The sequence below is a fragment of the Melanotaenia boesemani genome, chromosome 2 (assembly GCF_017639745.1).
Source record: "Melanotaenia boesemani isolate fMelBoe1 chromosome 2, fMelBoe1.pri, whole genome shotgun sequence".
NCBI lineage: Eukaryota > Metazoa > Chordata > Actinopteri > Atheriniformes > Melanotaeniidae > Melanotaenia > Melanotaenia boesemani.
The window spans coordinates 6,713,458-6,740,383 of record NC_055683.1 but is presented as its reverse complement, the minus strand read 5'-3'; the positions used below and the strand labels follow the sequence as shown (position 1 = coordinate 6,740,383).

Sequence of the window (26,926 nt, the reverse complement as noted above, 5' to 3'; positions counted from 1 at the left end):
CAGAGGTTGTGTTCAAGTGGACAGCCTTCCTCAACACGGTGGACTGGTTTAAAAAAAAAAGTAAGTTTCAGCTTTGTTTTTAGTAACTTTACTGTTTATTTTTGTTCTGTAACGTTTGGAAAACATTTAAATTTCTCATTTTAGATTAAACCATTGATCACTCTTGTATTTGAAGAGAAATCTACATGATTAACAGATAATTCATGAACTTGAATCAAATGTCATGTTGATCATCTGAAGTTTGTTTTTCTCAAAAACAAAACAAAAAGAAAAAAAAAAACTACGTCTTCATTTCCTAGATCCAAAGTGTTGTTTGTACTGTAGCACTGTCTATAGAGAGGGCAGTGGTAGACGAAATTGAAGACAGTTTATATGTGTTAACAGACCCCCTTGTAACTTTTATAGTGAACATCTACTGTATCTACTACTGTAAATGAGTTTCATTATGATCAAAAGAGGGGAATTGTTGTGGAAATTTCATATATTCCCTTTACTATATTGTGTTATACTGATCACTCTTAAGGTAAACAGATTGTTTAAGTTCTTGGTAATAGAGTTTAATGCTGAGTAGCCTGTTGCTATCGTAAAAGTGGATGCATTCCTTAGAACGGTTCACGCTGACCTGTGTGACTTATCTGATACTAGCCAGATACCTTCAGGATGACCCAGAAGGGCATCCTGCCTTAATGTCACTGGGGTTGTTTATGTGCGTCAATATAATGCAAAAGCTCATTAGGTTTGCTGAAGTGTCTAATGCTGTGTGAGGAACAGACAATCTCTTTGTCTGTAATTCACAAGATGTATGATGTGCTGTGACGTGATCATTCTGCTTAAAAGATGCTGCATGTGTGCTGTCTCTGTGCTGTCAGACCTCTGGACAGCGTCTCAAATTGCAATTCTATTCTTTCTATTCTTTGTATTTTAATTCTGTGTTCAATAAACTTGTAATCACTTTTCACTTCAGAACCAGACTCCTCATCCTTGACAGAGTAACTTTTTGCCTCTACACAATACCGTTGAAATTTTGGTTGAATTTTAAAAATTGGATAAAAGATAGCCATTGTAATATTCAGCAGTTTATTTTACAAGGACCATTTAAATCCTGATTATTTAGATCTATCTAAATGGAAATGGGATTAAAAATCAGCGTCAGCCATGTTTTGTTCCTTGTCTTTTCTTTATCAACCCATGCAGTAAACAACACCACATGAAAACAGCTGTGATTGTTCTGGATGCATTGGTTTCCCTTTCCCTCCCCATAATGTGAGTGTGTTTTTTGTATGATTTATTTTCTGTCTGATACATTGATTGTAATAGTACCTTTGCCTACATCACTGAGAGTTTGCTGTTTTTCCTGTGGTCTTTAATAATAATAGAGCACATGCAGAGAGGCACAGCCACGGCTATATTTGGTAAAAAAAAAAAAAGTTGCTGACAAATGTGCGGATTTAAGATATTAGTATACAACGGTAACATGTGCTAACACTCAACTGAGTCTGACATGAAGTTCCATTAACCTTTTTTATAAAATTTGTTAATTATTTGAGATGTAGGCGCAGCTACAGTAGCATTATCTCATGTGTGTTGAGAGTGATATAGGCTACTTTAGGTTTTCATTACTATAGGTTTTTTTTCTTTAATTTATCTTTATTTTTTTATTTGAAAGTGTGCTGATCTTCTAATGTACTGTACTGAGTTAACATAAGTTTTAAAAATGCAGAGTAGATGCAATATATTTCCTTTTTCTAAAGGGGTTTCGGTTATTCTGTGGAAACACAGTGACAGGCACCCATCAGGTCTTAAATAATCTTGAAAGCTTCTTGACTGCTGTAGTCCAGATGAAACAACTAGAACACCGGTGACTATTATTTAATATTTATGGAATGACAACACTGGGAAAATGGACCAACATTCACATAATGTAATCATATATGTGGTCATACGTGTCATATATATGGAAGCTGAGAGCAGGGGGCTCACATGTTTTCATATGATAATGAGATCATTGATCTTGTTATCTTGAGTTTTCGCTTGGATCATTCAGATGCAGAGTTGCGAGGCAGCTAGAGTTGGTCCATTACAGAGCTAACTCAGACACAAACGAAGTCACTCCTAGCGATAACTTAAAGACTCAAATCAGCCTAAGACGCATGTCTTTGGTCTGTGGGAGGAAGCCAGGTTAGAACCCATGCATTCACGGAAAGAACATGCAAATCATGGGGAATCAGTATTTAGCAGCTACACTGCGTTACATCAGGTGGTGTTTCTGACAAATTTCCTGTTAATTTTTCTCTGTACATTGAAAGAAAGGACTATGTGTGTCACACCATGCACGTTTGTTTGAACATGGGATGATGAAAAGGTGTGAGAAGCATCCCAAATGTGAACTTTTGTTAGCGATTCAGCTAGTAAGCACATGCTGTCATCTAGCAAAGAAACAAACTGTAGCTCTCCCTTTAGATTTATGGTAATAAGTCTTTAATTATAAACTCATTATGTACAAGACTAAGAAGATGAATGAAACTTACAAAACTTACATTTTGATATGAAATACACTAAAAAGTCCTCTCACTTCCATACCAACTGAAATTAGCCTGAACATAATGTTTGATCACTATTTTGGATATTTCTGCACCAATATGTTTTAACAGCACCCTTTAGGGGCCGAGATCCAGCGAACGTGACAATCAACCCTGTGTGACATCAGTTTGATGATGATGAAGTTTAGCAGTGTTCATTGTGGGTTAGTTGAGTCTTTTGACCTGCTCCACTGCACTGCAGAAACCAGTTTGTAGAATCAGAACCACTGTGAGCTTCTACAGATCCTTCACTAAGACTACAGCCAAACTGGAACCAGTTTATCTTTTGTAAACATCATTCTTTAGTTTCTGTTGCAAAATATTTTGTCCTGTTTCCTGTTTTTAAAAGTTCCATTTCATTTAGCAGCTGCAAGCTTCTGCTCAAAGTCAGTTAGTGTCAGTGAATGGAAATGTCCATCATCATCATCATTGTGTGCTGGGCTGCAGCTCCATGCCTCCATCTAGAGGTCTAATCAAAGAATTCCAGCAGCTGACGGTGGTTTCCTCTTCCTCACACTGCTGTCTGACTGCACTCAACAGTCAGAGCCAAGAGCCAATCAGAAGCAGCTGATCTTTTTAAAGCATAAACGGTGGAGAGGAGGATTTCAAATGATGTGCAGGTGAATAACTTGTGATTCCTCCACAGATAAGGGAGGAGTGTGTGTGATCTGATGTGAATTCAGCAGCATGGCTCAGTGTGAGGAGCATAAGGCTCAGAGCAAGGCTCAGAGGTGAGATGACCATCTCTAACTGTCCTCGACTCCTCTTCATGTCAGAACTCACCAAACCAGTTTTCTTCACAGGAATCAACCTAAACCTGAATCTGAACCTGGTCCTGAACCTGGATTTGGACCTAAACCTAGCTGTGTGTCTTTGGAAATCAGGGAGCCCAAACATGCTGCCTTTGATTTTAAATTAGACAAAGAGTAAAAATTCTTAAACTATCAAAAAAATGAATGAATGAAAATGTTAATGGTTGGAACACTTTAACTGAAAATGTATGCTTTCTTTTAGGATCCATCAGAAACCAGAACCTGAACCTCACCATGAACCTGGACCTGATCCCAGTTGTTTGTCCTGTACAAGCAACCAATCGAAGAATTTTTTAATCAGATTTAAAACAGACCATCAGAGGTAAGATGTATGGAAATGTTGTTAGTGTGTAAAATGTGGCTTTGAACACTTTTTAACATGTTTCATGTGATCTTAGCTTTTTTTCTATGTTAATATGTGAAATGTTGTTTTATGGGAGACTGAGAGGAGAAACTTGTCAATGTTTTTATTGCTGTGACACTTTAACTGAACATGTTGGCTTCAATGTTTTGCTGTTAGTATCTATGAAAGACCTGAACCTGAACGTCAAAGTCAATACAAACCGGGCACTGAATCTGAACCCAGCTGTGTGTCCTTTAAGAGCAACGTGTCAAAAGAAGCGTTTATCTTCTTCAAATCAGACCATCAGAGGTAAGCTGTATGCAAATGCTTAACAGTTTTTATTTCAGCATGTAGCATGTGATCTCAGCTCTTTTTCTTATTTCTGTGTTCATATGTGAAGTGGTGGGTGCTGGGTGTGTTCCACAAATACAGCAATTAATGTGGAAAAAGTCTATTTCAAAATAAGTGCCTGTGTATAAAGATAATTATTATATGCTATTATTAGTAGTACCTGCTTATTCCAAAGGCAGGTCACAAGGGTTGGAGCCTATTTTCAGTTGCTATCTGGGAAGAGATCATCAATCCATCACTGTTACGACCCTTCTTTCAGGGGTATGAGGAAGGGTGTAGCAAAGAAAAATAAAACCCGTTGAGGACAGGTGGTACAATTAAATCGAGCACATTTTATTGGCACTGGTGTGGAACAGAGGGTAAAGCCTGTAACAAAAAGAAAACAAAATGAATACGTGTTGGGGTTAGCGGGACTGCTGAAAGAAACAAACCAAAACATATCCCAAAATCCACCGAGTGCTAACCACAACATAACTGCAAGTCGGGGTGAAACCTAAAACCAAATAAAAAGCAGCAGACCCATAAACTAAAGTGACCGTAGTCACAAACAAAACAAATGCTAAGCTAGCCCAACACTGCAACAAAATAAAAGACAACGAAGGCTGAATACACACCAGGAAGTAGCATGGCTTAAACCAAAACTGGGTGTGAAACAAAAGGTACGACCAATTAAATGGACTGTTCTACCGTCTCCCACCGGGAACACACACGAGCAGCCAGGACATCCTGCTGCACACTCTCGAACAGACCAACACACACACACACAAGACTACCACATAGCACAGCGGACACCCAGTAAACCGTGCTACCAATTTCTGCCAAAGTCAGGATGAGACCACCTGCGCCAACCAGTCTCACCCTGATGCCACAAACACAAACACACCCAGTGCACAACATGAGGGGACCGCGGCCTTAGCCATTCCGGCTTCCCCCTCCTGACTGGCTGCAGCCATCTTTTTCAATCATGGCTTCTAGTAAGCTGCAGCCTGATTGGTCTGACAATTAGCCAGTCAGAAGGGAGGAGACTGAGGTGTGTTAAATCCAGCCACTCCTGAAAGAGAGCCTCCAAACCAGGCAATCAACGGCAGGAATGAGCCGCAGCTGCCAGCAACAGGCAGTGGCCGTAACAATCACAGACAGATAAACAACCGTTGGGCAGGTTGGGATGCAGAAATGATTGACAGACAGCAAATCAGCTCACTAGAAAGATGAAAAGCGAGATTTACAAAGCCGTTACGCCAAACCAAAAACAAAAAGAAAACACATCACCTGACCAGTTTTTCCTTAGCTAGGTCATTATTTTTATTAACTATTTTATATGAACACTGTTAATTTAAACTGGATTAGTGTGGATCAGATAATGGATTAGCTTTATCTGGATTATAGTTGGACCACAATGAAGTGGGTAGACAATGTCTGTAAAAGTGACTTGATATAATACAGTGTGAATAAAGTTGAATTGAATTAAATATTTTTCCCTTAATTTGGTTCAACTCCATCATTCAGAGAGACTGACCTCTCAACTTAGTTTTGGCCCATTGTGAATGCATCACATATTCAACACATACAGTACATACGACAAGAGCAAGGCGGGCAAGGCAACTCATTACGTTAGCCTAGCGCTAGCTTAGCGACTGTGTTAGCAATGTTCATGATAGCACAACTTTTCTAAGAGAAATACTCAGCCATACAGTTGTAAAGTTATTCACTAGTCAGTATATATATAAATAAGGAGTATAGTGGGGTTATTTTGGGGCTCAGCCATGTGTCAAAATCTGCTTCTCTGGCAGCGATAATGTCAAATTCAGATTTTTAATATGTACTAACTTTGTTGTTTATGCATTAACATGAGTAATTAAGGTGGTAATTTCAAATTTCAAATCTTCAAGCATATGGGAGAGGTGTCCTCTCTCATATGCTTCTATGCAGGGTTTTGTTGCCAGTTGTCGCTCATCTCCCTGTTACGCCCGTCACTGTACCCATGCACATTCTTGCAACCAGTTCTCCACTTCCTTCTGCTAATAAAGTCCTTTGCCTGGCCACTTGCTGTTGCTCTCTGTTGCATTTGGTCCTTGCACCAGTGCCACTGCACATTCCAGTCATGCTGCTCATGCTGCTCTTGATGTTTCGAGCTTGTTGCTGCCCTTCTTGTCACCTGGGGCCTCATTTATAAAGCTGGCATAGGTACAAAAACCAGCGTACGCCAAATATAGTCAACTTTTTGGTTTTATAAAAACCAAACTTGGCAGGAGAATGTTCCTACCTCCACTGAAACTCTGACACTAGTGTACGTACAAACGTTGTACAATGGTCCAGAATAAAATCAAGGATGAGGTGATGAGGTGGAGAGTCTGTTGCCAACATGTACCAGTCAGTAAAAGAAAATGTGAGAAGTAAGCTTTGGTCATTTATTCTGAGATCCAGCAGAGCGGGACAGACTGGGAGTCTAGAACGCTTATGAAACACACAAGAGGTGGATTTCATTCATTTATTTATTCTTACAGAATCCTTTTGTAATTGTTCCATCAAGACTATCTCTATTTCCTACAACTCCTTGGCCTCATTGTTAATAGCGATGATGGTGTCCATCTGCACCTGCAGGACTTCCTCTGAGGACACCGCCGACCCACCTGGAACACCCAGGAACTAGAAAGAAATATTATTTAACACTAAATAAACTGCTACCAATCTCAGATGTATCTGTACATGTTTATTTTAGACATTAAAACATAAGACTACATTACCGGCATCATCACTGTCATTTAGCAGATGCTTTTCAACAAAATGATTTACTGTGGGCTGCAATGTCTTGCCTAAAGCCCCAAATGGAAGGTGTTACTGTTCACCCCTGGGGGATTTGAACGTCCATTTTTCCCTCTCGAGCCATCATACAAATGATGTGATGAATATGTATCATAGCCATTTACCGGGCCATTTGTAGCCACCATGTGCGCCCACTTTAGAGTTGATTCTTATTTATAAACGAAAAAAGTCTGAAGTGCGCCGCATTTCCTTTTTGCACTGCAGACACCACCTGTAGTTTGCTTTGCTACGCACAGTTTGAGAAATGAGGCCCCTGCTGCACTTCTGTCTGCCTGCTCGCTCAGAAGGAAGGAGAAGGAGAAACAAAGACAACCCACGAGCAAATCTTCTCCTTCCCAGTTGCACCGGTCATTCTAATCACCTAATCTTTATTATACATGGAGGGATGAGTAGGGTGGAGAGCACACAAACACACCTGTGTGACATAAGAAAACTGAGATCCTTGAAGTCTGTAGATGTTGTAGATGTTTTGTAAGTCGATTGTGGAAGTGAAATTATCTGCAGCAGCATCACAACTACAGACTGAACAAACTAATCAAGAAGGCTGGTTCGTGAAAGCTGGACCCAAATGCAGGACAAGTGGATCTTGCAATGATTACCAATGATTTAATCAAACACAAAATTTCTCAGAAGCAGAAAAATACAAAGAACAAAATTAACAAAATGCCAAAGCCAAACAAAACAAAACAGTCCAGAAGACAGGGTCTCCCATGGGGTGGCCCAGATTAAGGTGGAGAAGCTACAGGACACCAGGGTGGAGCATGTGTAAGACCTGGCAGGAGCAGTGTCAGGAGTTGCTGGAGTTGAACTGGGCGCTGAAGCACCGGTGAATGGTGCACTAGAGACATGGGCTTGTCAAATGAAGCAGGCCTTGAAAGAAGAACTCAAGCAACGAAATTTGATGTCCCGATGGGTCCTGTTTTGTCCAGTTCATTCTGTTATGAATCAAGGCAGCAGGAAACAAGGAAGTGGACTCACAAACACCAGAGGCTGATGAAGGTCATGCAAAGATTTAACTAAACATAAGACACAACTGAAGACTTGACAACAACACTAACATACAGTGAATTAACAAAAGAAAACCTGGAGCATATATATTGAGGGACTGATTACAAAAACGAGAAGCTGGTGTGACAGATGATGACTGGAAGCCAAGATGAGGAACTAAAGCAAATAAGATACACAAGGAAAATAAACTCTACAAAATAAAACAGGAAACAAGACATAACTCAAAATGACAAGACTAGAAACTAGGACAGACTGCAAGAGAACATTTAACCTGCAGTTCTGTACGAGGGATAACTAATGCTGCTGGAGCTGATTGTACAGAGAAGAATGCAGCACAAGCTGCTGAATATAATGGACAGTTCTTCACACCATTCTACACAACACAGTAAGGAGACACCACAGTGTGTTTAGAGAGAGGCTTCTGCAAGCCCACTACAAAACAAGAGGATTAAGAAAGTCATTACGTTGTAAATACATCCATTTTTAAAAAACTTCCAAATACAATGAATTTTGTCACAGCAAAGACCTTGAAAATAAATTTCTTTGTGTTAATTAGTTAATTAATTTTATCTGTTGACATGTTTAAATTTTCCCTTTTTCATTTTAGACAGTTTCCCAAATTCATAGAAATTAGATTTTCGAAATATTGCAAATGTACAGGAGCTTCCTTTGAACAGGAGTGTCCAGCTTCTGTCCTTGAGGGACACAGATAGGTTGGTGTTCAAATTAAATCATCAACAGCTTGTTGTCAAGTTCCCAAGAATGTTGACCTGATTCAGGTATGTGGCAGATGGAAACATTGAAAAACCTGGAGGACAGTAGCCCTCAAAGGCTGACTTTGGACACTCTTGCACTTAGTCCAAGTCAGAACAAAGGACTAAGGGCAAGAGTAAGAACATAGTTGTTCTTCCCTACTACATTGGAAATGGTTAAAAAGATAAACAGTAATATAGTGCAGTTAAAGTTAATAATCCAACTCTGCATATGTCATCAAATCAATACTAAACAGAAAAGTACTTAATTGATTTTATTTTAACGAAGGAAGTGTGGACACAGACCTGCAGTGTTTTGGGAGTTCATTCCACATTTTTGCTGGATAGAAACTGAAAGCAGCGTACCCTATTTTACTGAATGTGAGCTCATTCTTTATTATTCCTTCACAGAGTGGACCAGCAGAGCTCAGATGGTCCCAGTGGTCAATCTACCCAGCAGCATCAAACACAGCTGGACTCCATATTTATGGTATTTATTCGTTCTGTTTAGTCATCTCCATGCTAACCTTTGTAGACCAGTGGATTGTCAGTGTGTCAAACATGGATCTGATGCTTGGCTCCATGATCTCAGTCTGATTGTGTCCTTCATATCGTTTCTCTTCCAGCTGCTGGAGGACAACATTGTCACCTTTGTTAAGAATGAGCTGAAGAAGATCCAGAAGGTCCTGAGTCCAGATTACCCAGAAAGTCAGGAAGAGGATGAGGAGGTGCCAGAGGGTGAGGATGCAGAGCAGAGGAGGATCAGCAGAGATGCATTTGTGAAGATTGCACTGCACTTCCTGAGGACAATGAAGCAGGAGGAGCTGGCTGACCGTCTGCAGAGCAGTAAGAGGATTTCTGTAAATACTTAATGTGCTGGATAAATGACAATGATAAATGTTTACTGACGTCTAAAGACACAAACAACAGTTTGCTAAACGCTGAGTCTGTCTACTAAATGATATTATTTTTTGTGTTCATTCAGAACTTTTTACTTCAGTTTGTCAACGTAAACTAAAATCTGGTTTGAAGAAGAAGTTCCAGTGTGTGTTTGAGGGGATTGCTAAAGCAGGAAACCCAACCCTTCTGAACCAGATCTACACAGAGCTCTACATCACAGAGGGAGGGACTGCAGAGGTCAATGATGAACATGAGGTCAGACAGATTGAAACAGCATCCAGGAAACCAGACAGACCAGAAACAAGCATCAGACAAGAAGACATCTTTAAACTCCCACCTGGAAGAGATGAACCAATCAGAACAGTGATGACGAAGGGGGTGGCTGGCATTGGGAAAACTGTCTTAACACAGAAGTTCACTCTGGACTGGGCTGAAGACAAAGCCAACCAGGACATCCAGTTGACATTTCCACTGACTTTCAGAGAGCTGAATGTGCTGAAAGAGAAAAAGTTCAGCTTGGTGGAACTTGTTCATCACTTCTTTACTGAAACCAAAGAAGCAGGAATCTGCAGCTTTGAAGAGTTCCAGGTTGTCTTCATCTTGGACGGTCTGGATGAGAGTCGACTTCCTCTGGACTTCCACAACAATGAGACCCTGACTGATGTTACAGAGTCCACCTCAGTGGATGTGCTGCTGACTAACCTCATAAGGGGGAAACTGCTTCCCTCTGCTCGCCTCTGGATAACCACACGACCTGCAGCAGCCAATCAGATCCCTCCTGACTGTGTTGGCATGGTGACAGAGGTCAGAGGGTTCACTGACCCACAGAAGGAGGAGTACTTCAGGAAGAGGTTCAGAGATGAGGAGCAGGCCAGCAGGATCATCTCCCACATGAAGACATCACGAAGCCTCCACATCATGTGCCACATCCCAGTCTTCTGCTGGATCACTGCTACAGTTCTGGAGGATGTGCTGGAAACCAGAGAGGGAGGAGAGCTGCCCAAGACCCTGACTGAGATGTACATCCACTTCCTGGTGGTCCAGACCAAAGTCAAGAAGGTCAAGTATGATGGAGGAGCTGAGACAGATCCACACTGGAGTCCAGAGAGCAGGAAGATGATTGAGTCTCTGGGAAAACTGGCTTTTGATCAGCTGCAGAAAGGAAACCAGATCTTCTATGAACTAGACCTGACAGAGTGTGGCATCGATATCACAGCAGCCTCAGTTTACTCAGGAGTGTTCACACAGATCTTTAAAGAGGAGAGAGGACTGTACCAGGAGAAGGTGTTCAGCTTCGTCCATCTCAGTGTTCAGGAGTTTCTGGCTGCTCTTCATGTCCATCTGACCTTCATCAAGTCTGGAATCAACCTGATGGAAGAGGAACAACTTAAAGTTTCTGTGTGGTCTAAATTATTTAACAAACAAAATCTAACAAATCTTCATCATAGTGCTGTGAACAAGGCATTAAAGAGTCCAAATGGACACTTTGATTTGTTCCTTCGCTTCCTCCTGGGCCTTTCACTCCAAAACAATCAGAGTCTCCTACAAGGCCTGCTGACACCGACAGGCAGTAGTCCCCAGACCCACCAGGAAACAGTCTTGTACATCAAAGAGCAGATCAGTGAGGATCAACATGTAGAAAAAAGCATCAATCTGTTCCACTGTCTGAATGAGCTAAATGATCACTCTCTAGTGGAGGAGATCCAACAGTTCCTGAGATCAGGACGTCTCTCCACAGATAAACTGTCTCCTGCTCAGTGGTCAGCTCTGGTCTTCATCTTACTGTCATCAGAAGAAGATTTGGAGGTGTTTGACCTGAATAAATACTCTCCTTCAGAGAAGGTTCTTCTAAAGCTTCTGCCAGTGGTCAAAGCCTCCAATAAAGCTCTGTAAGGACATAGGATATGTACAACCATATTGCTGACTTTGTTGTGACAGATTATTAATTCTCTGAGTATTTTTCACTTCAGACTGAGAAGCTGTATCATCTCAAGCGAAGGATGTGAAGCTCTGTCCTCTGTCTTAAGCTCCCAGTCCTCCAGTCTGGCAGAACTGGACCTGAGTACGTACGACTCTGGAGCCAAGCTGCTGTGTGATGGACTCCTAAGTCCACACTGTAAACTGAAAACTCTCAGGTGAGTTTTTTCTGCTGCTCTGACATATTTGCCTACTGTTTCAGTTCATATACTGTCTCTATGACATAATTTAAACATTTTAAAACTGCCTCATCCCCATTTGCAAGATTTCATTGTTTCATGTGTATTTACTGCAGAAATTAAGAAAAAACTGATCATAAACTAAAGTCAACAAAGCAGATTAGCCTGGCATCCTAAAGAAGAATGGTTCTTAACAGCATCATATGAATACACAGCCTTTTAGCAGTAACTTTTAGCTATTAATTTTCTTCTTAAAATGCATTACAAATGTTTCCAACACCAAAAGAACAGCCTTCACACACACCTGATGCTATTTATCACAAACACAGTTAACTAGGAGTGTATTTAAAAATATAAACAAACGCATCCTTATACAAAACAAAGAAATGTACAAAGCATAAAAGGACAGTGTTGGTTTAAAAAATGATGCTCTACTTTGTGTTTGACATCCTGGTTTAAACCTCAGTGTCTTTGTTCCCCTTGTTAATCTTCTTATTTGGATTCAGTGGCTTCTCACACACACATACAAAATACACTAGACACGGGAACCAATGAAAAAAGTATTGTATATGAGAGTTTATATAAGTGTATGAGTGAGGTCGTTATAGTACCAGTAAGATGTTATATGGCTTGAATGAAAACTGGGTAGTATGTGTGTGTGAGGTAATTTTATTACAGAAGAGGTGGGGCTACAATCTGGAGTGCAGAGAGTGCATCCATGGATTCTTAGTCAGGTTTGATAGTAAAATTTGTAATGTTGCATGACTTGTCATAACAGCAATGAGTACATATTTACAGCAAAAGGTAGAACATCACTGGCACTGATGGAAGTAACAGAAGAAATAATAAATGCATAGATCAAGGAAAACATGTAATTGGTATATTTGTAGACTTTAGGAAAGCTTTCGATACAATAAATCCTTCAATACTCATTAAGAAACTGCAGCTGTACGGCATCGAGGTAGCAGTGCTGTACTGGATCACCAGTTATCTGTCTGAGATACAACTGTTTGTAAAAATGGGTGAACACATGTCTGAGTGTGTGGAGGTGGGCTCCCCCAAGGGTCATATTTCAAGTCTCCAAATTACTGAAATTAATACTGTTTGCTGATGATATTAATGTATTAATATCATTAGGAAATTATTATAAAAACATAGTTATTATTACAAATAATAAAATTAATCAATTAAAATATGCATGATAGTAATAAATGCCACCTCTCTGGCAGGAAGGACCCTGAACTGGTGCTCGAGGTTAAGCAGTTGCGGCTAGATATAGTTGGGCTCACCTTGATGCACAGTTTGGGCTTTGGAACCACTGTCCTCGAGAAGGGCTGGACACTCTCACATTCTGGAGTTGCTCCCGGTGAGAGGCGCAGAACAGGTTTGGCCATACTTATTGCCCCTCAACTTGGTGCCTGTCCCTAAGGGTCAGTATCGGGTCTTAAATTATACATTGTATGCTGAGGCATGTCATGGACACTCGGGTGAAGAGAGAGGCGGAGCTGTTAACTGTTCACCACCTGGTCGTGAGTTGGGTCAGATGGTCAGGGAGGATGCCAGTCAGACCTGGCAGACTCAAATGTGTTGTGAGTGTCTGCTGGGAAAGTCTGGCAGAGTTTTAACTCCCATCTCCAGCAGAACATCAACCAGGTCCCAGGTGATGCGGAGGATATTGAGTCCAAGTGGGCTGTGTTCTGTGCCTCTATTGTTGAGGCGGCCAACTGGAGCTGTAGCCGTAAGGTTGTTGGTGCCTGTCATGGAGGAAATCCCTGAACTCGTTGGTGGACACCAGCAGCGAGAGATGCCATCAAGCTGAAAAAGTCTGGAGTGGCCATGGAGAATCTGGATGTCTTCAAGAACTCCACATGGCTTCAAGAAGATTCTGGTCCACCATCCGACACTCAGGAGGGAAAAGCAGTGCTCCATCAACACTATATACTGTGGAGATAGGGGGGCTTTTGACCTCGACTTGGGACATTGTGAGCCAGTGGAGGGAATACTTCAAAGACTTCCTCAATCCCACCAACACATCTTCCAATGAGGTAGCAGAGTCTGCGGACACTTGCATGGGTGCTTCTATCTCTAGGGCTTAGGTCATTGAGGTGGTTCAAAAGCTCCTGAGTGGCAGGGCCTCAGGGGTGGATGAGGTCAGCCCAAAGTTCCTTAAGGTTCTGGATGCTGTAGGGCTGTCTTGGCTGACACAGCTCTGCAGCATTGCGGGGACATTGGGGACAATTCCCCTGGACTAGCAGACTGGGGTGGTGGTCCACCCCTTCAAAAAGGGGGATCAAAGGTTGTGCTCCCACTACAGGGGGATCACACTCCTCAGCCTCCTTGGTAAGGTCTATTCAGAGGTCCTGGAATCTGAAAGTATATGGTCCCTCTTGTACAAGCTGTTAAGTCACTGTATGACTGGTGCCAGAGCACCTTTGTCTCTGATTCTGTTCATAACTTTTATGGACAGAATTTCTAGGCACAGCCCAGGCGTTGAGGGGATCTGGTTTGGTGGCCTCAAGATTGGGTCTCTGCTCTTTGCAGATAATGAAGCCAACAGAACCATAATGTGGTTCTGTTGGCTTCATTATCCGCAAAATTATCATCAGCTCATGATCATCAGCTCTCGCTGGAACAATTCACAGCCGAGGGTGAAGCAACTGGGATGAGATTCAGCACCTACAAATCCAAGATCATGGTTCTCAGCCAGAAAAGAGTGGAGTGCTTTCTCTGGGTCGGGAATAATGTCCTGCCCCAAGTGAAGGCATTCACATATCTCGGTGTCTCTTGTTCTTTTGTTTACGAGGGAAGGATGGAGCAGGAGATCGACAGGTGGATCAGTGCGGTGTCTACAGTTATGCGTATTCTGCATCGGTCTGTTGTGGTGAAGAAAGTGCTGAGCCAAATGGCAAAGCTCTTGATTTACCGGTCGATCTATGTTCCTACCCTCACCAGTGGTCATAAGCAGTGAGTAGTGACCGAAAGAATGAGATCACAAATATAAGTGGCTGAGTTTTCTCCAAATAGTGGCTGGGCTCTCCCTTATAGGGTGAGAAGCTTGGTGAGCTCGGGCATCTGGTCAGGATGCCTCCTTGACACCTCCCTGGTAAGGTGTTCCAGGCACATCCCACTAGGCTGAGGACCCAGAGAAGACCCAGGACACGATGAATGTACTATATCTCTCAGCTGGCCTGGGAATGCCTCGGGATCCCCCTGGACGAGTTGGTAAATGGCCGGGGAGAGGGAAGTCTGGGTTTCCCTGCTTTGCTGAAATATAAATCCTTTCTACCACCTTTCAACTACTTTATTAGAGAGGAGAAGTCCCCTGATTTGTATTTCAGAATTGGTTTATAATTTCTGTCCCTACATTCATGGCCCCTAAATGATCAGACCTGCCTCTCCAACATCTGCGCAGCACCAATGATTAGGTTAAGACATCCCCTTGTTTCCGTGACAGTGACATGGATCTGATTGATATGAAACTGATAAATGTTGCTAACTTAAGCTAGCACGTCCAAGAACAATACTTGGATAAATATGTTCCAGTGTGAACCACAAACCACTAATTTCCTCCTTTTAGGCTGAACGATAAACAAATGCAACAAGAGAGACGGTGCTAGACGGTGCTAGTGGCAGAAAAGCTGATCAGCTGATCACAGACAGCCATCATGATTCACAACAGTAGAGGGAGGGGGATGCTGCCACCAGACGACCAGAGCAGTGGCGTTTAGGCAAACTACATGAAAATTAATTTTTTTCTTTTTAAATGCAGAAAAAGTGCAGGTGTTGAACCCTCTCACCAGTAAATTGTGGGTGTTAAAGCATCCTCATCTCTAACAGGTGTGATGCCCTCAAATCCATCCATAGAACCAGCCTACTCACCTTTTTCCATATTGGCTCGAGACATCTCCATGTCTCGCCATTATGAATGACAGATGCTGCACATGCGTTAAATGCATTTAACAATTTGAACGCAATTAATTACATGAATTAGTTACAGCTATTAACATCTTATTTTTGACACCCTTAGTTTTTACGTATTTGTTAAAGTTAAATGTAAATTGTGTGGGCTGCCTGAATTTCAAGGTTAGTAGTGGCTGCTGGTCCTTGTTTCTTTGAGGGTCTCACTTGCATTTGCACAATCTCAAATCCACCCACATGCATAAATACCCTTATTCTTACAGAGTTACTGTTTTACCCTGCGGGTTTAATCACCCATGTTTTCATTTACTTGTTCCTAGTCTTGTTTGTGTTCTTAATTGATCCTGATGATGTTGTTGCTTCTTATGATTTGTCTTCTTAGTTGTTTTTTTTTTTTTTTTTTTTTTTTTTTGTAAGGTAATAAAAAGTTTTGTTTTCTTTTCTGGGTTTTACTGTTTGGTTGTACAATTGCAACAACCATAAAATCCATTAAACTCAGTAAACATAAAATGTGACCTTTTCTTACTTATGTTCAACAATTTCTCTTCAGACTTAGAAGCTGTATCCTCTCAAAGGAAGGATGTGAAGCTCTGTCCTCTGTCTTAAGCGCCCAGTCCTCCAGTCTGACAGAACTGGACTTGAGTATTAATGACTCTGGAGTGAAGCCGCTGTGTGTTGGACTGCAGAATTCACATTGTAAACTGGAAACTCTCAGGTTAGTTTTCTCTGCTTTACTGATATATTTATCTACTGCTTCATTTTCATGCCGTCTCTAAGATGCAATAATCTTAAACATTTTCACAACCTGGTCCTGAGATGGACTGGCAACCCATCCAGGGTGCCTAGTCACTGCTGGGATAGGCTGCAGTTCACCAGCAACCCTGCATTGGAATAGAACAGGTAGAAGATGGATGAATAGATAGAAAATAATTAATATTTTCTTCTCGTCTAATCTATACTTGATAGATCACACATGAACTCGGGATGAAAAAGATTTTTATTTAATTCTGGTAGAAATACATGAAATGATGGACCTTTTCTCCACTTTTAATTTAACTGCTTTGTTTCCATCCATCCAAACAGATGAAAAAGGATGAATAAGAACAGAGACATGAAGTATTTTATAATTCCCAAGGAATAATAAAGTGAAGCATCTGCTAAATGTAATTTAATGTAATGAAAACTACCTCCATGCAAAAGGAAAACACAACTAGGGCTAGAAATGATCATGCATGCCAAGCCTGTAGTTGCTGGTGAAACGACATCCTCATCAGACCTAACAACCGCTCATATAGCTAAGAGGTGTGTTGGTTATCTAGTCCATGTAATCTCTGTGTCTTCACTGATGGTGTGCTGACTTAAAAAAAAAAAAAAGACAGGTTTTGTTTTAAGAGACCAAATAAGCACAAAGAGAACAGAGACCTAACATTATTTTGTTGTCATGCTTTTTGCCGGTGTACACAGAGCCTGAATGTGCAAATGCAAACAGACGTGGCGGACGTAATTATTTACAAAAAGATTTCAGTTCATTTTTACATCGACAGGATTCGCTTTGCATTTTAAGAAAATGTCACTGTGGAGCCTGTTTTTAAACCTTTGAGGTTTCATCCAACCAAAATTCTGTTAACGTGCATACGAACGGCCAAAACTTAATAAGACTTTCGCATCTTAATGTTTCAAACATCTCTGAAAACCATTTCTGGTTAAATTATGCTACAAAATCTCTCACAAGGCACTTATTTTCCTCCTCTTCACCCCTTCTGATACCTGCTATAGTTGTATTCTCAGATAATTTCTGTAATTGACATCTGCAGCGGTGTGAACGAGCGTGCGCTGTGTTTAAAGTATTACTTTATGCAGTGATAATTTAACCCTTTACTGACTTTACGTAGGTTGCCAAAATATCTGTGACAGAAAAGTAAACAATACTTCAAAGGTCTGAACATCAGCTCATTTAGGGGATATTTTCTATTGTTTACTGGTCAAAATCGATGTCTGCATGCATGTATGTGTTATCACTGGCGTATTATGAGCTACGCTAATGATCTGACACATTCTCGTAAGCGTAGAATTTTAGGTTTGTTCATATATATAACAGGTAAACTTGAAAGCAGAATTTGAATGTAATGACAGTTTAATGCAAATTATATCTATTTGTTCAATACCCGTTTTAGGCTCAGTGTCTGCGGCCTCTCTGAAGGAAATGTTGCAGCTGTGTCCTCATTTCTCAGCTCCCAGTCCTTCATTCTGAAATCCCTCTACTTGAATCACAACAGTCTGCAGGATTCAGGAGTGAAGCTGCTCTCTGGACTGAGTCCACACTGTCAACTGCAAACTCTCAGGTGAGGTTGTTTAGATATTAGCGCAGCATGGGATGACATTTTATCATAACAGCCAATTTCCACCGTGTGCATGTGCACTGCAGCCTCCTGAGATTGGTGAAGAAGCTTCCCAGCTTCGTTGCAGCTCTATGCTAAACATATTTGCAAAGTCGATAGTTGACAAAGCTTCCAGAACACGCCAAGCTCAGCAGTTCAGATAGACCAGACAGAAAATCAGACACGGGAGCAGTGTTAAAGCTTCCTGTAATTTTTAAAATAAAAGCCTAAGTGCAGATTTACGCTGCTAAACTATATAAACATGATGTCATTAATTGGTCAAAGGGTTTCAGTGTTTTTTTTTTTATTTCCGCCCTATGATGGCTGACAAGACATTCATCCTATAAGTGAAGAATCACAAGATTCTCCAACTGTCCTGTGATTTTGTGATCTTGCGGATACAGTTCGGCGGACTGACCCGCTGTGGAGGTCGTAACGAAACCTCGGCGCAGCAATGTTACACCAAAATCTGTGACTCGTTAGAATCTGTGACCACAAGGGGGCGATAGTGTACATTTTTTTGCATGTAAGTCTTAGAAGACAAGCAAAGTTTCGAAGACACGCGTGTTTAGGTCTGAGTTCATTGTAACTAAAGTCACACATTCGGATAGCTATCAGAAATGGTGATCTCTGTGTTCTTGGCTATGTGAAGATCACATATCATACCAGAAGAGCCCAGACTATAAGAGGGGTGACTTAGGTCACCATTTTTGATAGCTATGAAAATGTATTTTCTTTGCTTGTCTTTTAAGATGCACATGCAGAAAAATGTGCATTGTTGCCCCCTGTGGTCACAGATTCTGATGGGTCACAGATTTTGATGCAACACTGGAAAGTGGCACACACACACCGGTGGACATTGGGTGTTAGATCCTTTAGCTGCTCTGCCCCCTTCAGGGAACACACTCCCTCAGCACATGTGTACAATAACATCTTTATACCTTCAATCATGTCTCAAAACATCTGTTCAGACTGGTTTCCCCCTCGTGAAAATGTGTTTTTTACTGTATTGTCTATCTTTTATTATATTATTGTGTTGTGTTTTTTGTAAGGTGACCTTGGAGAGTTTTGAAAGGCACCTTTAAATGAAGATTATTATAATTTCTATTACTGTTATTACATGTTAAACATGGTTGGTCACTGCCAGCTTTGAAGTCTTGAACTGAACTTCATCAACGTCATTGATTAGATTCTAAATTTAGTTACCAGTTTAATTACTTCTGCTGTAAAAATCAAATTTTAAACCGTAATAAACTAAAGTTAAAAGCTGAAAATTCTCACCCACCATGCTGAATCTCCGTTTCCTTCATGATATATCTTTGGGTATGATGACACAGTTAGAAACCAGTGTTTCGCTTTTGTCTGTGTTTTAGCTTTCACAAACATGAGGGGTGAGTAATTTCTATCTCATACATAGTTTTTTCTTCTCTTCTGTTGTGTCCTCAGGCTGAGTGTGTGCGACCTATCAGAGAGAAGCTGTGAAGCTCTGTCCTCAGCTCTCAGCTCCCAGTCCTCCAGTTTGAGAGAACTGAATCTGAGCAACAATGACCTGCAGGATTCAGGAGTGAAGCATCTGTGTGGTGGACTGGAGAGTTTAAACTGTAAACTGGAAATTCTCAGGTGAGGTTTAGTCATTGAAAAAATTATGAAAATTGGTTAACTATTGATGACTAGCTAAATACCTGTGGAAATGTGTTTGTATCAATATCAGACTAGTGGGATATTCCAGAAAGAAGGTTTAATAAATCCTGTCATAAAGCCTGTGCTCGAGGCTGCTAAATCCCCTGGCATCTTAAGCCAGCTACGATGTATGAGGGTATTTCCCTTTCCTGTCTTTAATCAATAGTAACTGTTCGATTAGAAAGCAAGATTTCTTGTTTTCATGCTCAAATTGTAAAGGGTAATGAGTGGCCCCAAAAGCAGCACAAATGAATCATTAAACAGTCTTTATTAAGGCAGGTTGTGCAGGATCAGAGATTATAGCAGGGTGAGTTCAAACCCAGGTCTCACATGTGCCAGGCAATCACTGGACCAACAGTGCAGGCAGAAACTGCATGAGACTTGTAAACACGTAATTGTCCAAGTGATCTCAACAGGCTCTATGAATGCAGTGGAGGAGAAAAAGCACAGACTCAGTGCAGATGGAAGTTCTGGAAAATGGTTCAGGTGAGAGCTGGGTGCAGATCCAGACCGGGGCTGAGAGGCGAAAGCAATGGTCTGAGGCAAGTCGAGTCGATACCAGGACAGCAGTCCTAGAAACAGTGCTGGAGAGTCAGGCATAAACGCAAAGAGCGAGTGGAGTGAAGCTGCATTGATTGGAGCTGGTGACAGCAGCAGGTGGAAACAGTTAAGCTGAGCAGAGCAACAGAACAGACTGTCACAAATATCATGTTGCTCTCTTTCAAAACTCTGCTCTCACACTCAAAAGTCCCTACTAGCTCTCAACTATATTGTTCTTCCTTTCAAAACTTGCTTCTCTTCTTAATTTTACTGTTTCAGGTTCAAATCTCCTGTGTTCAAGCTTGGTCTTGTTTCTTCATGCTCAGACACATTCTCTGCACTATTGCCAACTCCTCAGTAAGAAAAGTTGCCATTGGCTGTCCTAAAAGTCGCTGGAAGTTGCTAAATGACTGAATTAACATATAGGTGCATATAGTTGTAATTAGGGGTAAAAATAGTTTTGAATTCTTGCCGGTACAAGTTCCAAAACCTTTATCGCTCTATCACTTCATTCATTTTAAAATAACAAACTCAAAACTGAAACAAGTAAAACCATTTAAATATTTTACTGTAGGCTACATGTAGGCCTATGGAGTAAGGAAAAATTAAAAACACTTGACAATATGTTAAACTATTTATTTTAATTGGAACATTAATAAACATTTGTCCAACTAAAAATTTTGTCCTGTTCCGGTGGGTTCTTGGTGTCTATTGACCAATTGTGGAAACCGTCCCAGTGCATTAAATCAAACTCACTAATCTCCATAGCAATTGCTGTGTTTGGGAAGTAGATGCACCAGTTGTTAAGCACTTTTGTTCTGTGCCGGTAAAATTGAAAAATAAAAAAAAAATGAAAATAAAACACGAAGCAACTGCTTACTTTCTTACTGATTTTAATCAGAGCATTCAGCAACGAACGTAAAGACATAACACGTGGTTCACGTTTCGAAGGCGGGGTGCTCTCTGAGGGGGGGAGCAGGGCAAGAGCCTTGAGGAAGAGAGGGAGATGCCCGGTCAAAGCTCCATCCAGTATGGACTAAAACAACACTGATAGTTCAGAAACAAATTGGAATGAAGGAATTTTTAAACACAAAGTAGTTTTCAAAACTGCATGAAAACTGCATCTCTTGTCTGACTCAGAGTGCAGACGTGACTAGTTCTGACTGAGGCCTTTATGGCAGGCAGCCACTCTCCCATCTTCCTGGTACTGCGTACCGCCAGTGAATCTTTTAGTGGTACACAGTACAGGCTTACTTTCACCCCTGCTTGTAATGGATTCTGCCATGGAGAGGAATGTTGTTGGAGAGGCAAAAATTCACGAAGAGACAACCTAAAAATGTTTTAAACAGCAAAATAATCAGGTGTGTTGCAGCAGGGTGACAACTAAGACCTGCAGGATATTGGGCCTTGAGGACCATGGCTCGGGACCTCTGGTCTAGAGCCAATATGGAAAAAGGTGAGTTGGCTGGCTCATGCATGGATTTGAGGGCATCACACCCATGGGAGATGAGGATGTTGTAAAACCCACACTTTCCTGGTGAGAGGGTTCAAAACCTGCACTTTTCTCGCTTTAAAAAACAAAACAAAACAAACAAACAAAAAAATGTGTTTCACGTAGTTTGCACAAACGTCGTTGCTCTGGTCATTTTCATTCTGCCCAGTGTGGCAGCCTCCTCCTCACCCACTCCCTCTCCTTTTGTGAATCATGACAGCTGTCGGTGATCAGCTTTTCTGTAGCTAGCAAAATCTGTCTTGTTGCATTTGTTAATTGTTTAGCTGAGAAGGAGCAAGCTAGCGGTTCATGATTAACACTGGTACATATTTAACCAAAAGTATTGTTTTTGGATGCGCTATTATGTTGACAACGCCGACTGCTGAGTGAGAGTTTACACCACAGCAAATTAAAATGAAAGGTTGCAGGTTCTAATAATGCACCTGGACAGACGGATTCACAAGTAAAACAATGTTTTTTTAGCATTGGAAGTGGAAAACTGGTGGGCAGGGTTCAAACTACAAAATGACCATAAAGATGAACCGGGATGGAGGGTGAACACTTGTTCACCAGCCTACCGGAACACACACACACTCATACAAATCCATGTTGTTATTGATTTGATAGTATTAAAATCACAGCAGCAGGACAACCGTCGTAATAAGGCATGCAGTTTTCATAGGCATACTGCAGGAAGGCATATGAAATCGCCAAGCGTTTAGCTTGATCAGCCAACAAATTGGCTGACCCGCAATAATGAAGTCGCAGGTGACTCTAACCTGACCTCAGTGATTAGTGGTCTACCCCACTGCAAAGAGGTTATACCAGTGTGAGCATCTAAAGAAGATGTGCCGAGCTTCTAAAGATGCATGCCAAAATCTGGCAGGGGAAAGAAAGTGGTACGACAGCTAATGATCTGTCACAGCGCCACCCAGGAAGCACCTGCCCAAATATACAATCATTCAGCTCCACCCCTGCAGTCAGCGCTGATGGATTGCACCTGGTATGTGCAAGTAAGGAGGAGGAGGGAACATTTATCAGTCTCATGTCAATCATGTCACTGTCACAGAAACAAGAGGATGGCTTCACTTAATCATTGGTGCTGTGCAGATGTTGTAGACAGGTCTGATCACTTAGGGGCCATGCATGTAGGGAGAGAAATTATAAACCGATTCTGAAATACAAATCAGGGGAGCTCTCCTCTAATAAAGTAGTTGACAGGTGGTAGGAATGATTTATACTTCAGCTATGCAGGGGCGAGTCTAGAAAAGTTTAGATGGGTGGCCAGGCAGGGGCACTGACCAGGTAAAGGTTGACACAAATGAGATATACTTTTTATGCTTGATTTTATGTGATATTAAACTGATTATTATAACTAAAATGATCATTTTGGGTGCAGCATCTGAATCTTAGCAAAAGTCTAGTGGATTACGTGCATATGTTTGTGCTTATGCACCAAATAGCAGTTCAGAGTACCCACCTTTTTTGGAGTCCTGGGGGGGGGGACTTCTGCTGGGGGACTGCAATGCACACATGGGCAATGACAGCGAGACCTGGAGGGGCGTGATTGGGAGGAATGGCCCCCTAATCTAAATCCAAGTGGTGCTTTGTTGTTGGACTTCTGTGCTCATCATGGATTGTCCGTAACGAACACCTTGTTCAGAAATAAGAGTGTCCACATATGCACTTGGCACCAGGACACTCTCGGCCGCAGTTTGATGATCGACTTTGTAGTCGTGTCGGACTTGCGGCCGCATGTCCTGGACACTCGGGTGAAGAGAAGGGTGGAGCTATCAACTGATCACCACCTGGTGGTGAGTTGGCTCAGATGGTGGGGGAGGATGCTGGTCAGGCCTGGTAGACCCAAGCATGTTGTAAGGGTCTGCTGGGAACGTCTGGCAGAGTCCCCTGTCAGAAAGAGTTTCGACTCCCATCTCCGGCAGAGCTTCAACCATGTCCCCGGGTGAGGCGGGACCAGAGGGTGTGCTCCAACTAAAGGGGGGTCACACTTCTCAGCCTCCCTAGTAAGGTCTATTCAGGGGTGCTGGAGAGGAGGGTCCGTCTGATAGTCAAACCTCGGATTGAGGAGGAGCAGTGTGGTTTTCGTCCCGGTCGTGGAACAGTGAACCAGTTCTACACTTCTTGGGTCTTGGAGGGGGCATGGGAGTTCGCTGCAGCAGTCCACATGTGCTTTGTGGACTTGGAGAGGGCATTCGACCGTGTCCCCCGGGGACTCCTGTGGGGAGTACTCTGGGACTATGGAGTGCTGGACCCGCTTGTACAAGCTGTCCGGTCCCTGTACGACAAGTGTCAGAGCTTGGTCCGCATTGCCGGCAGTAAATCAGAATCATTTCCAGTGAAGGGTTGGACTCTGCCAAGGCTGCCCTTTGTTACCGATTCTGTTCATAACCTTTATGGACAGAACTTCTAGGTGCAGCCGAGGTGTTGAGGCGATCCGGTTTGGTGGCCTCAGGATTGGATCTCTGCTCTTTGAGGATGATGTGGTTCTGTTGGCTTCATCGGGCCGTGATTCAGCTCACACTGGAGTGCTCTCTCCGGGTCTGCAATATGGTCCTGCCCCAAGTGGAGGAGTTTACGTATCTTGGGGTCTTGTTCACGAGTGAGGGAAGGATGGAGCGGGAGATTGACAGGCAGATCGGTGCGGTGTCTGCAGTGATGCGAACTCTGCATCATTCTGTCGTGGTGAAGAGGGAGCTGAGCCAAAAGACAAAGCTCTCGATTTACCGGTCGATCCACGTTCCTACCCTCACCGATGGTCATGAGATGTGGGTAATTACCGAAAGAACGAGACTGCGATTACAAGGGGTCGAAATGAGTTTTCTCCGCAGGGTGGCCGGGTTCTTCCTTAGAGATAGGGTGAGAAGCACAGTGATCTGGGAGGGGCTCAGAGTAGAGCCGCTGCTCCTCCACATTGAGAGGAGCCAGATGAGGTGGCTCGGGCATCTGGTTAGGATGCCTCCTGGACGCCTCCCTGGTGAGGTGTTCCAGGCACGTCCCACCGGAAAGAGGCCCCGGGGAAGACCTAGGACTCGCTGGATGGACTACATCTCTCTGCTGGCCTTGGAATGCCTCGGGATCCCTCCGGATGAGCTGATGAATGTGGCGGGGGAGAGGGAAGTCTGGGTTTTCCTGCTTAGGCAGCTGCCCCCGCAACCCGACTCTGGATAAGCAGCAGAAAATGGATGTATGGATGGACTTCTTTTTAATTTACAAAGAGATTGGTATACATCAATCTCAGATCCAATATATAAAAATATTTACAAGTTTGTGAAATGGTATAATGATGTGAGTTTTTTTTGTTTGTTTTTTGTTTTCAAACTTGCAAAAGAAGTAAGGAACATTTGCAAGAAGATATTGGTGAATGGGACAAATTCAGCTTTAGTACAGCTGTTCTCTCTGAATATTTGTCGTGTGTTTTCTGCAGCTTGTCAGGCTGTCTAATCACAGAAAAAGGCTGTGCTGCTCTGGCCTCAGCGTTGACCTCCAACTCTTTCCATCTGAAAGAGCTAGACCTGAGCTACAATCACCCAGGAGACTCAGGAGTGACGCTGCTCTTGGATGCACTGAAAGATTCACACAAACTCAGGTATGAAGAATCTGATGCCATCCACACAATTTGTCTGATAGAAGAGGAAGTATGGAGGCCCTGCAGTGTCACAGCGATACAAAATATCACAACGCAAACACAAAAGCTACAACCCTACACAATTAATACCATCCATCCATTCATATTCTACTGCTCATCCTGAGCTGGGTTGCAGAGGCAGCTGCCTAAGCAGGGAGGCCCAGACTTCCCTCTCCCTGGCCATATTTGCCAGCTCGTCCAGGGTGATCCCAAGATGTTCCCTGGCCAGCCAAGGGATGTAGTCCCTCCTTTATTGAGCTATCAATTTACAAATCAATATTGTCATTAGCACTAGAGAGGCTACTGACTTCCATTCTGACTGGGGATCCAATGGATTAGTGAAGAACTATGCTTGTATGAAAGCCATGAGATGTCCATGATAGAGACGATGCTGCTCTGACCGCCTGTCCTCCTTTTAGGTGGGAGCCTGCTGGAGAACGATGGTTGAGACCAGGTCTGAGGAAGTGTAAGTGTGTTTTTCATTAATTAACATAACAGCTTTTCATTTAATTAATGACATCCATCTCCACTGTCACACCACTCATTTTAACTGCCATCAGTTTCGAACCAATAATAGATAAATAACTGCAGCCAAATTGTGTTTGTTCTTTTTCATCAGATTCCTGTCAACTTACAATTGACACAAAAACAGTAAACAAGAAACTCAGACTGTCTGACAACAACAGGAAGGTGACACGCATGGAGGAGCTTCAGTCATATCCTGATCATCCAGACAGATTTGATGTCTGGCCTCAGCTGCTGTGTAGCAGTGTTCTGACTGGTCGCTGTTACTGGGAAGTCGAGTGGAGAGGAGATGTTTCTATATCACTGAGTTACAGAGGAATCAGTAGGAGAGGAGATGAAGTGTGTGTGTTTGGCTCCAACGATCAGTCGTGGAGTCTAGAGTGCTGTGATGATGATGGTCGTAACTCTGTCTGTCACAACAACAGATGCACACCCATCTTCTCTTCTTCTTCCTCCTCCTCATCCTTCTCTAGAAGAGTAGCAGTGTATGTGGACTGCCCTGCTGGCACTCTGTCCTTCTATAAAGTCTGCTCTGACACACTGATCCACCTCCACACTCTCGACACCACATTCATTCAACCCCTGATTCCAGGATTTGCAATCTGGTCCTCTGCTTCCTCAGTGTTCCTATGTTGAGTTTATGAGTGTGGTCCTGTTACAGAAACGGTGACTGCTGAACACACACATGTTTCAAATTCATTTAAATTATCCAATCAGTTTCTGTTTAAACATCTTTCACTTCTTCATGTTAGAAATCAAAATCCTCAAAGTATTTTAATTTTAGCTTTTCTCGTTTTGTCTTTATTGGAATTTTATGACATTCGTTTATGTATTGAATAATTGACTTTGCAGGTCTACATTTATATTTAAAACAAAGAATTAAAGAATAATTTTGCTGTTCACATTTTTTATTTTGTTTTTAACATTTTGGTCAAATATTGGATGTTTAACACAAGAACCGTAACTCCTAAATTTAAACCTCATGACTTGTCCTAGAATTTATGTCATCTTGAGAACTATAAA

The 26,926-nt window shown here is 42.1% G+C and overlaps 1 protein-coding gene across 6 annotated transcripts; it reads left to right on the top strand.

Annotated features, from left to right (window-relative positions):
• Nucleotides 1-26,926, top strand: LOC121653750 (NACHT, LRR and PYD domains-containing protein 3-like). Of its 6 annotated transcripts, XM_042007413.1 has the most exons (15): nucleotides 1-60; nucleotides 1,195-1,263; nucleotides 3,226-3,310; nucleotides 3,594-3,713; nucleotides 3,912-4,043; nucleotides 9,080-9,158; nucleotides 9,295-9,514; nucleotides 9,654-11,457; nucleotides 11,539-11,703; nucleotides 16,193-16,357; nucleotides 17,817-17,984; nucleotides 19,467-19,640; nucleotides 25,178-25,339; nucleotides 25,798-25,844; nucleotides 25,998-26,926. In XM_042007413.1, exons 3-15 carry the CDS (start codon nucleotides 3,267-3,269, stop codon nucleotides 26,537-26,539), a joined length of 3,822 nt encoding a protein of 1,273 aa, XP_041863347.1. In that variant the 5' UTR covers nucleotides 1-60; nucleotides 1,195-1,263; nucleotides 3,226-3,266; the 3' UTR covers nucleotides 26,540-26,926. The 6 variants fall into 6 exon arrangements, 4 of the variants coding, with proteins under 4 accessions (XP_041863347.1, XP_041863355.1, XP_041863364.1 ...); XM_042007421.1 differs by lacking the exon at nucleotides 1,195-1,263 and having other exon boundaries at nucleotides 17-60; XM_042007430.1 differs by lacking the exons at nucleotides 1-60; nucleotides 1,195-1,263; nucleotides 25,178-25,339 and having other exon boundaries at nucleotides 3,148-3,310.

Coding starts and splice junctions, on each gene's coding strand:
- LOC121653750 (XM_042007413.1), top strand. CDS start 3,267: ATGGCTCAGTGTGAGGAGCATAAGGCTCAGAGCAAGGCTCAGAG. Junction 3,714..3,911: donor TTTAAAACAGACCATCAGAG/GTAAGATGTATG, acceptor TTTTGCTGTTAG/TATCTATGAAAGACCTGAAC. Junction 9,515..9,653: donor GGCTGACCGTCTGCAGAGCA/GTAAGAGGATTT, acceptor GTGTTCATTCAG/AACTTTTTACTTCAGTTTGT.